Raw genomic sequence first — 12,298 nt, 5'->3', positions numbered from 1 at the left:
TTAAAGAAGAAGAAGAAGAAGGAGAAGATGATAAAGAAGAAGAAGAAGAAGGAGAAAAGGAGGAGGAAGAGGAGGAGAAGGAGGAGAGGGTGGTGTTGTTGACGTGTCCTGCCAGTCAAGTGAGTCTGCTCTGGTCGTGGAAGGAGGAGGAAGAGAAGGAGGAGGAGGAGGAAGATCGGGGCAAAGAAGAAGAAGAAAAAGAAGAAGAAGGTGATGGAGGAGGCACAAGAAGAAGAGGAGAAGGTGTGCAAAGCGTGTTTTTACCTCTCCCCCCCCCCCCCACCCCTCACCCGTACCTGTAGTGAGGGCGGTAATGAGGAAAACAAGGATTGGAGGTTGACAAAGGTGAGGCGTTGTTGTGGTGACGGCGGCGGCGGCGATGGTGGTGGAGGTGGTGGTGGCGGTGGTGATGGTGAGGGCATTTGTGTTTGGTGGTGACTGGTGGAATTAAGTCACTGGAAGAAGGTGGAGGAGGAGGAGGAGGAGAAGGAGGAGGAGGAGGAGAAGGAGGAGGAGGAGGAGAAGGAGAGAGAGAGAGAGAGAGAGAGAGAGAGAGAGAGAGAGAGAGAGAGAGAGAGAGAGAGAGAGAGAGAGAGAGAGAGAGAGAGAGAATGGGCAAAGTTGTGGGGTTGAAATCTGTGAACGTGTGTAAAATGGGTCTCTCTCTCTCTCTCTCTCTCTCTCTCTCTCTCGTTCCCTTGCTCAGTGACTCGCGAGGACAAAACAAGCAAAGGACGAGGACTGGGAGGAAGAGATAGGCAGGAAAAAAAATGGAAAGCGAAGACTGAAAAGGAGTGGAGGGAGTAGAGAACCTTTTCCTGTTTTTTTTGTTTTTTTTTACAAAGGAGACAGCTCAAAGGCACACAAAAAAAGGAAACAATAATAACAAAAAGCCCGCTACTCGCTGTTCCTACAAAAAAGAATCAAAAGAGGTGGCCGAAAGAGAGGTCACTTTCGGGAGGAGAGGTGTTTGTTTTGCTTTCCCTTAATGAACCTGTTTCCGTTACTGCAAAACAAATCTGTGGTCTTTGTTTCCATCCACTTACGAAAACAAAACAGACTTCTTGCATTAGTTCCTTTCATCTTAATTTCCTCTACGTATGATGAAAAAAAAATAAAGGAGAAAAATAAGGAATAAGAGGAAGGATTAAGCAGAACGAATAGCACGAGAAGGAGAAGAAGAAGAAGAAGAAGAAGATGAAGAAGAAGAAGAAGAAGAAGAAGAAGAAGCAGAGGAAACAGAGGAAGCAGAGGAAGAAGAAGAACAACAACAACAACAACAACAACAACAACAACAACAACAACAACAACAACAACAACAACAACAACAACAACAACAAGACGAAGAAGAAGATGAAGAAGAACAAGAAGCAGAACAAGAAGAGGAGGAAGATTTATATTCATACTGATGTTTCTCTACCCACTCAGACAACCCTATTTCTCTGTAATCTCAACAACTTATCAACATTTCAAGTCAAGAGCGGTGGCGGCGGCGGCGGCGATGACGGGTCTCAGGGGGGCCGTAAGCTCCTAAGACTCACTCCCCAAACAATGACGCAATAATGACGCACCCCCCACACGTGTTCTTACTACGCGCGTTCAGAGGGCGTGAAGGCAAGCAGTGTTTTAGGAGGAGATGCAAGAGGGTGAGGGAGATATATATACGTAGCACTCACTCCTCCTCCTCCTCCTCCTCCTGTTACCATTCCTTCTTCTCCCTCTTTCTCTTCCTCCTCCTTCTGGTGATGTTTGTCCCACTTAGTCTCCTATTCCTCTTCGTTCTTTTTTTTTTCATTATCGTTTTCTCCTTTTTCTCATCCTATTTTTCTTCTCCCTCCTCCTTCTTTTATTACTCTTCTGCTTCCTCCTCCTCCTCCTCCTCTTCCTGCCGTTCATTCTACTTATCCTCCAATTCCTCCTCTTTCTCCTCCTCTATTTTTTTTTCATCCTCGTTTTATCATCCTCATCCTCCCTCTCCTTCTCCTCCTCTTTCTCGTCCTATATCCCTTCTCCTCCTCCTCCTCCTCCTCCTCCTCCTCCTCCTCGAAGGGTAAGGACTCAGGGGGCCTGGTGAGGGCATCCCTTCGGAAATACAATCCGGAAGACTAATAATACAAGACGAAGGGGAGGAGAGAGAGAGAGAGAGAGAGAGAGAGAGAGAGAGAGAGAGAGAGAGAGAGAGAGAGAGAGAGAGAGAGAGAGAGAGAGAGAGAGAGAGAGAGAGAGAGAGAGAGAGAGAGAGAGAGAGAGAGAGAGAGAGAGAGAGAGAGAGAGAGAGAGTGTGTCCTTGTAGAATCCTCAAAATCTCGTAGAAAGAATACGTTGGGATGGGAAATTTAAATGCTTGTACACAGAGCAACGTGGAAAAACAAATCATCATAAAATCTACGCAGCGTAAAGTGTATATATCATTTCCTCCGACCTTTTTTAGTCTCCCTTTAAAAATATGTAAATCGATCCATTTTCTTTCTTGTCTGAAACACACTCGTCCACTCCTTCAATATATTATGATCCCTCTTTATGTCCACGTTTCTTGTTAAAAATAAGGAAGAAGAAGAAGAAGAAGAAGAAAACGATGAAGAAGAAGACGATGAAAAAGAAGAAAAAGATGATGATGACGATGATGATAATAATGGCGGAGAAGAAGAACAAGAAGAACAAGAACAAGAACAACAAGAACAACAAGAACATGAAGAAGAAAAATAACAACAGCCATAATAGCGATGTCTCAAAACTCATGAAAAAATGGAGCGAGTTAGCAATGACAAACCCACACACCTGCCCAACCAAACCCACCACCACCTGCAAGTCTCACCCACACCCACACGCTAAAGATCAACACCGCCAAGCTACGGAGCCACCAAAGACCAGCACCACCACAGAGCCACAGAGCCGCCCCGCACAGTAACAGCGACCCGGAAGAGAAAAAAAAAAAAAAACTGAATATTCATGCAGTGTGGAGAGAGAGAGATTTTCAGGACGTCAGCGGCACAAAACAAAAAGGAAAAATCTGTTTGAACACACACACACACACACACACACACACACACACACACACACACACACACACACACACACACACGAGACTGACAAATATAATGACAAGAAAAAGTTTTGGCAGTTAGTGAGGCAAAGTGGAGAGAGAGAGAGAGAGAGAGAGAGAGAGAGAGAGAGAGAGAGAGAGAGAGAGAGAGAGAGAGAGAGAGAGAGAGAGAGAGAGAGAGAGAGAGAGAGAGAGAGAGAGAGAGAGAGAGAGAGAGAGAGAGAGAGAGAGAGAGAGAGAGAGAGAATAATAAAACTACTAAGAAATAGATAAAAAATAATACCACTCAATCATTAACATTTACACACAAAACTAACAATAAAATAACGTGATAGATGGAGCCACTAGCGAGCTATTATCTACCTGACCGTCACCTGGTATATCCATAGCAACCTTAATCGCGTCCCTGTTATTCTCCATTATCTTATTACCTCTGTGTCTCTCCTTCTTTCCCCTCTTAATGATTTGTCTCCTCTCCTGTTTCCTCTTCTTTCCTCCAATAACTCTTCCCTCTTCTATTCTTCCCCCATTCCCTCTCTTCTCCTTCCTCTGTCTCTCTTCTCTCTCTACTCTATCTCTCCCCTTGATTCCTCTCCTGCTTCCTCTCCTTTCCTCCAATAACTCTTCCCTCCTCTATTCTTCCCCCATTCCCTCTCTTCTCCTTCCTCTACCTCTCTCTCTTACTCTCCCTCTCCCCTTGATTCCTCTTCTGCTTTCTCTCCTTTCCTCCATTAACCCTTCCCTCCTCTATCCCTTGCCCTTTCCCTCTCTTCTCCTTCCTCTACCTCTCCTCTCTCTACTCTCCCTCCTCCCTTGATACCTCTTCTGCTTCCTCTCCTTTCCTCCATTAACCCTTCCCTCCTCTATTCCTCACCCATTCCCTCTCTTCTCCTTCCTCTACTTCTCCTCTCTCTACTCTCCCTCCTCCCTTGATTCCTCTTCTACTTCCTCTCCTTTACTCCATTAACCCTTCCCTCCTCTATTCCTCACCCATTCCCTCTCTTCTCCTTTCTCTACCTCTCTCCTACTCTCCCCCTCCCGCCGCTTCGCCTTCTTCCATTAACCCTTCTCTCCTCTCCCCTCCCGGCCAGGTGCGTCCTCACATGGAGCTCACCTTTGAAAACATCCTCTCCCACATCAACACGATCTACGTCCTCTGCACGCGTGAGGGGCTCGTCCAGGCGACCCGCGACGAGCCAGGACCCGACCAAGGCTGCCTGCGACTCAAGGTAAGGAGGGGAAGGAGATGGGAAGGATGGGAAGGCTACAGAAAGGAGGAATAGAGTTGATATCAGAGAAGGAGTAGAGATTAGCAGGGAAAGGTATAGAGAGGTATATCAGAGGATTAGGGTTGCCTCAGACTCCAGGAAAGGAAGGAAATGAGACAAATAGGAAGGAAAGCGACATAAGCGAGGGTTGTAATAGAGTTGAGGAAAGTAGAGAGGCAGCAGAGATTGATTTAGGAAGGTAGGAAGGTATTTCAATGGGTTATAGTTGCCTCAGACTTAAGTTAATAAGGGAAGGAAAGGAAGGAGAGAGAAAGGAATGAATGAGGAAATTTAAAGTAAGCAGAGAGAGAGCAAAGACTGGTAGGGAAAGGTAGAGAGGAATTTCACTGGATCTAGGAAAGGAAGGAGATAGAAAAGTAAGAAGGAATTAAGTGAATGTAAATAGGGAGGGAGTAGAAATCGGTTAGGGAAGAAAGGGAGGAATTTCAGTGGATTAGAATTGCCTCTAACTCAACTCAAGGGAAAGGGAAAGCAAAACAGGATGAAGACGAGTTAGGGAAAGGAGACAGGGATAAAAGGAGGACGAAGAAGGAAGACAGGTAAGATAAGGAAGATCGAGAATTAATCAGTTTACGGACGAAGGTTCTCGGAAGGTAAGGAAAGGAGGAAGGCAGGAAGGATGGGGGGAAGGGAAACGGAAAGGGAAAGGAGAAAGGGAGGAAGGTAAGAAGAGTTCACGAATTGGAACTGACTCAGACTAACGGTAAAAAAAAAAAGGGAGGTGACATGGGGGAAAGTGAACGAAAGAAAGGAAGGGAAGAGAAAAAGTTAAGGATTGAAGGGAGGGGAGTGCATGGTTCAAAGACGCCTCAGACTCAAAATAAAAAAAGGAAGAGTGGAGCAGATGAAGGGAGTTTAGGAAAGGGGACAAATATATATGGAGGAATTAAGAAAAACAAGGAGAAAGGAGAGGGATGGGGTCAGGCAGGAAAGGATGAGGAATCCACGGTTCAAAAACGCCTCAGACTCAAAATAAAAAAGGAAGAGTAACGTGAAGGAAGCTAAAGAAGAGGAACAAGTATATAAATGGAAGAATTAAGGAAAACAGAAAGGATAATGGAGAAAGCAAAGTGGAAACAGATAAGGAAGAGGAGTTCAAGATTCATGGATAACTTAGACTCAAGAAAGGAAGGAAGGGTGACGGGAAGGAAGTTGAGGAAAGGGGACAAATATATATGGAGGAATTAAGAAAAACAAGGAGAAAGGAGAGGGATGGGGTCAGGCAGGAAAGGATGAGGAGTCCACGGTTCAAAAACGCCTCAGACTCAAAATAAAAAAAGGAAGAGTAACGTGAAGGAAGCTAAAGAAAGAGGAACAAGTATATAAATGGAAGAATTAAGGAAAACAGAAAGGAGAATGGAGAAAGCCAAGTGAAGACAGACAGAGAAGGAAGAGGAGTTCACGATTCATGGACAGGAAGGAATGGAAAGGAAGGAAGGAAGGAAGGGTAACGGGAAGGAAGCAAATGAAGGGAAACAAGTCTAAATGGAGAAATTACGGAAAACAAGGAGAAAGGAGAGACATGAGGACAGGAAGAAGGAAAGTAAGAGAAGTTCACGGACCAAAAATGTCTCAGATTCGAGGTAAGTGACGGGAGGAGACTTAAGGAAGGGGGACAGTTATAAATGAAGGAATTAGGGAAAAGAGGAAGGAGGAGGGAGAAGAGAGAGAGAAGAGAGATGTGACGGCGGGTAGGAAGGGTTTCAGTTGAGGGATCAGGGCTGTCTCACGCTTGAAGATTCAGAAGTGGAGGCTGACAGGAGGAAGGGAGGGAAACAGGAGTGGAAGAGAGATAAGCTAAGAAATGCATGCAGCGAGGGAGAAAGGATATACACAGACAGTTTAGGGATTAGAGGTGCCAGAATAAACGTGGCGAAGGAAGGATGGCAGGAAGGACGAGAGGGAAATGGAAGGAAATGGAAGGAGTAAGAGGAGTTATGGAACGATGAGTGAGCCAAGTAGAATTTATAAGGACAGTTTAGGGATTACAGGTGCCAGAATCGAAGTAACGAAGGAAGGGCGACAAGAAGGACGAGAGGGAAATGGAAGGAAATGGAACGGAAGAAGAGTTATGGAAAGCAGTGAGGAAGGAAGGATAAGCAAGGACAGGTTAGGGATTTCAGTTACCAGAATCAAGGTGAGCAAAGGAGAATGAGAGGGAAACAATAAAAGGAAGGAGGGACGAAGAAAGCTAAGAGATAAAACTTGAGATAGGAGGAACAGTTTACGAGCCCGAGGTCCCATAATTTCAACGTAAGGAAGGGTGGAGATTAAGAAGGGAGGGTGGAGTTTAATGAGAGCAGGGAGGAAAGAGAGAGAGAGGGAAAGACAGCTGTGAAGAGAGAGGAGACGAGAGAGGAAGCTTAGCAGATACCAAATTATATAATGGAAGCGAATTCACTTATTATTCGACGTACGGTAAACAAGTAAATTTGAAGTGATTAAACAATACATACGGAGGGTAGCGCGATGTTAAGAACCAGAATAGGGAAAACAGTAGGGTGATGAGACGAAAAGGCAGATTCTTCTTGACTCACCTGACCAAACCAGAAATAGGGAAGGAAGAAAGAGAGGAAAAAGGAAGGAAAACGGGAGGAGGAGAAGAAGCAAGGAGGTAAAAAGTGGAGTGCAAAGCGAAGAACCAGACACCTGTGGCTGAAGGAGGAAAGGCCTGGAAGAGAAGGGGTGGGATAGAGTTCGAGGGCAGGACGAGGGGAAACTAGAGGCAGGACATAAGGCTGTGGGTAAAAACTTAAGACTCGATCGCCACTTGAAAGGACGGAGTGAGGGATAAGAGGGAGGCGAGTCAAAAAGGGAAGAAGAGAAATGGGAAAACGTTGAAAGAGTGGGGAAAGGGAGGGAAGAGAAGCAGGGAACTGAGAGGCGATTGGCTGGGTGAGAGAGAGAGAGAGAGAGAGAGAGAGAGAGAGAGAGAGAGAGAGAGAGAGAGAGAGAGAGAGAGAGAATTAGGGTTACAGAATACTGATAGGACGTGGAAGGAAGGAGGGAGGACCTGACATAGGGAAGTTGATGATGATGATGAGGAAGAGGAGGAAGTAGGAAGGAAATGTAAAGAAGTAAAACATGGATAAATGGGGAAAAGAAAGTAGAAAGAAGGGAATCTGAACAGCGCCGAGGGAGAGCGAGAAAGAAAAGATAAAAAAAGACAGTGGTTTTTTTTTAAGAACTTGAGGGGAGAAGGAGAAATAAAATAGAAAAGAAAAAACGAGGAAAGGAAGAATGTGCGAAATTTTCTTACAAACACTCTCTCTCTCTCTCTCTCTCTCTCTCTCTCTCTCTCTCCCCTTACCCCCCACCCAGGGCCAGATGATCCACCTCCCGGAGAACGATCTGATGCTCTACGTGTGTTCGCCCTCCGTGCTCAACCTCGACGACCTGTACCGCCGTGGGCTCTACCTCTCCGACATCCCCCTGCACGACGCCACGAGGGACCTGGTGCTGCTGAGCGAGAAGTTCGAGGCCGAGTACACCCTCACCACCAACCTCGAGATTCTGAACGATAAACTGCAGCAGACGCACCGCGAACTCAACAGCGAGAGGCAGAAGACGGATAAGTATGTGGGATTGGCTTGTCTGTTAGGTTAGGTAAGAGGGGGAACGGGGGGAAGGGGGGAAGAGAGAGAGAGAGAGAGAGAGAGAGAGAGAGAGAGAGAGAGAGAGAGAGAGAGAGAGAGAGAGAGAGAGAGAGAGAGAGAGAGAGAGAGAGAGAGAGAGAGAGAGAGAGAGAGAGAGTGTTGGTCTGTTAGGTTTGGTTAAGATAAGTATGCGAGATTGCTTTGTCTGTTAGGTCAGGATAAGTATGTAGGATTGGCTTGTCTGTTAGGTTAGGTTAGGATAAGTAAGTATGCGAGATTGCTTTGTCTGTTAGGTCAGGATAAGTATGTAGGATCGGCTTGTCTGTTAGGTTAGGTTAGGATAAGTAAGTATGCGAGATTGCTTTGTCTGTTAGGTTAGGTTAGGTTCGGTTAGCATGAGTATGTGAGATTGGCTTGTTTGTCTCTCTCTCTCTCTCTCTCTCTGTGTGTGTGTGTGTGTGTGTGTGTGTATGTGTGTGTGTGTGTGTGTGTGTGTGGAATAGAATCGTTGTAAGTGTTCGTGGTGTCTTTTTTTCTTTTTTTATGTTGTGAAGTGAAATGGTGGACTAACAGATGATGCAAAGATTCACCACCTTTTCATCTTTCTTAATTTTTACTTTATTTCCTTTCTATTCATTTTTTTCTTGCATTATCTGTTTGTGTTAAAATATATACAATGGACTGGGAAATGTCGGTGATGGTTGCCTTTATTTTTTTTTTTACTTTGTTTCTGCGCCGCGCTATGAAATGGTGGAAACTAAATTAATGACGTTGACAGTTAAATTTACACAATGAAAGGCGAGGGCTAAAGTCCTCCCACTATTCTAGAAACGCATCGACTTAAGTTTTCATCATTTTCCCCTGTTCTCTCTCTCTCTCTCTCTCTCTCTCTCTCAACACGACTTACTTATTTTAAAACAAGCTCTACCAACATTTCCTTCAACTTGATATTCACCTAATTAAAACACAAAACCTTAGTAGCATTTAATATAATCTCACTAAAGTTTAAGGACAGACCACCTAATTTGGACCGTATATAAGGTCTATGTAGTCTGAATATCCATGTAAATCTATGTAAAATCTCTCCTGCAGGCTGCTCTACTCCGTCCTGCCCATCAGTATCGCCAGCGAGCTGCGTCACAAAAGGTCCGTGCCGCCGAGGAGGTACGAGGTGGTAACACTGCTCTTCTCAGGTGAGTCGGTAACCATTATTATTACAAGTATGCATTAAATCAATAAATTGAAAACACACGCATATATATCAAAATAAAATAAAAATGGTCCTTCTCCCCAAGCCTTTCACCCTCTTTTATATGCACTGCTTTCAAGGTATACGATGCAAATTTTATGGGGTTGTTTTTTTTTCAACCTCTAAAACATCCAGCCCTCCCTACTCTTGAGTGAACTATACCGACTACTGCTCGAGACAATGGAAAAAGCTATAGTATAACATTCAGCCATTCACCAGCTTTTTCTCTCTTTATTGCTGTTCTGTTTAAGCATAGCACGATGCAAACATAGACTTTCTTGGCCATTATAACATCCCTCATCCCCTCAATGGCTTTTTCATCTCTCAGACGCATCGTGGACTTCACAGACACTCCAGACCAACTCCAGACACTGAAAGCGCCCGTTTAAGCCTTCCTTCTCTGCTCCAGTTTACATATACGATGCGGGCATACACTTTATCGGCCTTTCTAACGTCCCTCATCGGCCTCTTCACCCCTTCCAGGCATCGTGGGCTTCACCGAGTACTGCTCCAGGCACACTGACATCGCCGGGGCCTCCAAGATCGTGCGCATGCTCAATGATCTCTACACCGCCTTCGACGTGCTCACGGACGAGGTCAAGAATCCCAATGTTTACAAGGTCAGTAGTCATATGCGTTTGTGCTTTTTTTTTACAACAAAGGAAACAGCTCAGTCCTAATTTAACCTGACAAAGTTTTCTCATTATTATTTTTAGCTGTCCTACGCACTCATCAAAACGTCCTCTTGTTTACCCTAATATATGATGATGTATTCAGCCTTGCTAGTTAGATTTCATTCATACCTTACGTGTTGCAATCGAATACATCACCACCACTAACAACAACAACAACAACAACAATAACAATAAAAATAATACCGATAACAATAATACAAAAAGAAGCCATCACCAAACAAACATATAAGAGAAAGGAAAACAAAACGCATACAAAAACCGGTCTTATCCTGCTCCGTTTACCCTCCAACAAGACACTTTCGCAAATTAATCATGACAAAACACACACACACACACACACACAAACGCGCACACACACACACACCACTCCTCTCTCTCTCTCTCTTGTTCCTCTTTCCTGTTCCCCTCCCCTTCGCTACGACCTCACTGCACCACCGTCTTTCCGAAGGTCGAGACTGTGGGGGACAAATACATGGCCGTGAGTGGACTGCCCGAGACCTGCGACCACCACGCGCGCTGCATCGGTAACCTCGCCCTGGACATGATGGACAAGGCTGCGGGGGTCATCGTGGACGGCCAGCGCGTGGTGAGAGAGAGAGAGAGAGAGGGGGGGGGGGGGGTTGGCGAGGAGGGGTATGGTATAGATAAGGATGTATGTGTTCAGATAAAGCCTTGTTATTCGCGAAATGGAGGGAAATTCGTGAAAAAAACAATGATCAAATGCGAATCCTATATATATAATTAATGAGTCATTCAGCTGCATAACAGAGAGAGAGAGAGAGAGAGAGAGAGAGAGAGAGAGAGAGACCACTCACTCATGTCCATTCTCCCTCCCCTCCACACACACACACACACACACACACACACACCACAGCAAATCACCATCGGCATCCACACCGGCGAGGTGGTGACGGGGGTGATCGGCCAGAGGATGCCACGCTACTGCCTGTTTGGTAACACTGTCAACATCACCTCGAGGACGGAGACGACGGGCGAGAAGGGCCGCATCAACGTGTCAGAGGTGTCCTACAGGTGAGCGGTTGCCAGGAGGAGGAAGAGGAAAGAAAGTAAACAGAAGTAAAAGGAAGAGAAACGGAAGAACAGGAGATAAGGTGGAGGATAATAAAAAAAGGAAGAGAAGGAGGAATAATGAAAGAGGAAAGAAAGGACTAAATGGGAGAGTAACACAAGTAATAGGAAGAGAAAAGGAAGAACAGGAGAAGAGGTAGAGGATGAAAAAAAGTAAAAGGAGGAAGCATAATGAAGAGGAAAGAAAGGGCTAAATGGGGAAGTAACAGAAGTAGGAGGAAAAGGAAGAACAATTGTGAAGGGAGAGGAAGTGGAGGATAAAAAAAAGGAAGAAGAGGAGGAGCAATTGTGGAGAAAGAGGAGATGGAGGAGAATAAAAGAGGAGGAAGAGGAGTGATAAGAGAATGAAAGGCTAGAGGAGGGAGAGTAGCAGAAGTAACGAACGAGAAAAAGAAAAGGGGAAAAAAGTTATATAAAAAAAGTTATGGGGTACGGATAGTGAAAACAGGATAAGGAGGAAGAGTGGTACAGGAAGAGGAAATACAGAGCTAAAGAGGGAGAGTAGCAGAAGTAAAAGAAAAGGAAGGAGGTAGTGAGGAAGAACAAGAGGAGGGTAAGAAGAAAATATTAGTGAGGAGAATTTAATTAAGAAAAGTTATCGGGGTAGAGAGCCCGTGCAGAAAGTCAAGGTCACGGGATGGTTTGTTAAAGAAAACGCGACGAAATAGAGATCGGACTATCACAAATCAAACATCATCTCAGCGAGCCACGCAAAGTTCAGCAAATCAAGAATCACTTTTATACCTTTACCTCTGAAACGACGTGTTATTGAAGTGAAGGGTGGATAGCCTAGGCCTGATTAGGACACTATATAGTTGTGAATGCACCTTGATAGTCTCGCGGCGAAGACAGGGCCAATAACGGCGTCCAAATCAAACGGGTTACGCTAAATGGAAAAGGCTATTAGCTGCGCATTAACCACCACCTCGGAAAAAAAAATCAACCTCCACCGCTTGTCCACTCCGCCCACCGTCAAGGCCCATAGTTCTAACTTCTACTAACCTTTCCCTGGACCGTTTCATTATTTCACGATGTTCCGATTTCACTACACAGCCCACTGCATGGCCACTAACTCCAGGAAACACTGGTAACGTTCATGAGCCGTCCCGAGTCGTATATTAGTCCACCGGTAACCGATATCTGTCCTCCCTCCTTCACTTCTGTGCACAAACTGAGAGACTTTGTGAGCCTTTGAGTCGAGATTCCGATCCGTGCTCATGAACTCGGTAGTTGATCATGAACCTCTTCTATCACCACTTACCCACACTGATAGCAGGTAAGAACTTTAGATAATGATAAAAACACTTGCTGACTTTAGCAAATAGTACAAACGAGTG

General features: G+C 45.1%; 2 protein-coding genes across 3 annotated transcripts in view; one reads left to right on the top strand and one right to left on the bottom strand.

Annotated features, from left to right (window-relative positions):
- Window positions 1-12,255, bottom strand: part of LOC126987604 (head-specific guanylate cyclase-like) — a 376,569-nt gene extending 364,314 nt beyond the window's left edge. The window contains exon 1 of the mRNA XM_050844723.1: window positions 11,964-12,255. The gene's annotated coding sequence lies outside the window, so the exon portion shown is untranslated. The remainder of the gene's footprint in view (window positions 1-11,963) is intronic.
- LOC126987605 (guanylate cyclase soluble subunit beta-1-like) overlaps window positions 1-12,298 on the top strand; it is an 80,516-nt gene that overhangs the window by 67,239 nt on the left and 979 nt on the right. For both annotated transcript variants that reach the window (XM_050844726.1, XM_050844725.1), the window contains 6 exons: window positions 4,135-4,272; window positions 7,654-7,907; window positions 9,021-9,121; window positions 9,661-9,797; window positions 10,321-10,458; window positions 10,747-10,904. In XM_050844726.1, coding sequence (XP_050700683.1) covers window positions 4,135-4,272; window positions 7,654-7,907; window positions 9,021-9,121; window positions 9,661-9,797; window positions 10,321-10,458; window positions 10,747-10,904 — 926 coding nt within the window. The remainder of the gene's footprint in view (window positions 1-4,134; window positions 4,273-7,653; window positions 7,908-9,020; window positions 9,122-9,660; window positions 9,798-10,320; window positions 10,459-10,746; window positions 10,905-12,298) is intronic.

Source organism: Eriocheir sinensis, chromosome 65 (assembly GCF_024679095.1).
Source record: "Eriocheir sinensis breed Jianghai 21 chromosome 65, ASM2467909v1, whole genome shotgun sequence".
NCBI lineage: Eukaryota > Metazoa > Arthropoda > Malacostraca > Decapoda > Varunidae > Eriocheir > Eriocheir sinensis.
This window is presented reverse-complemented; position numbering and strand designations above follow the sequence as displayed.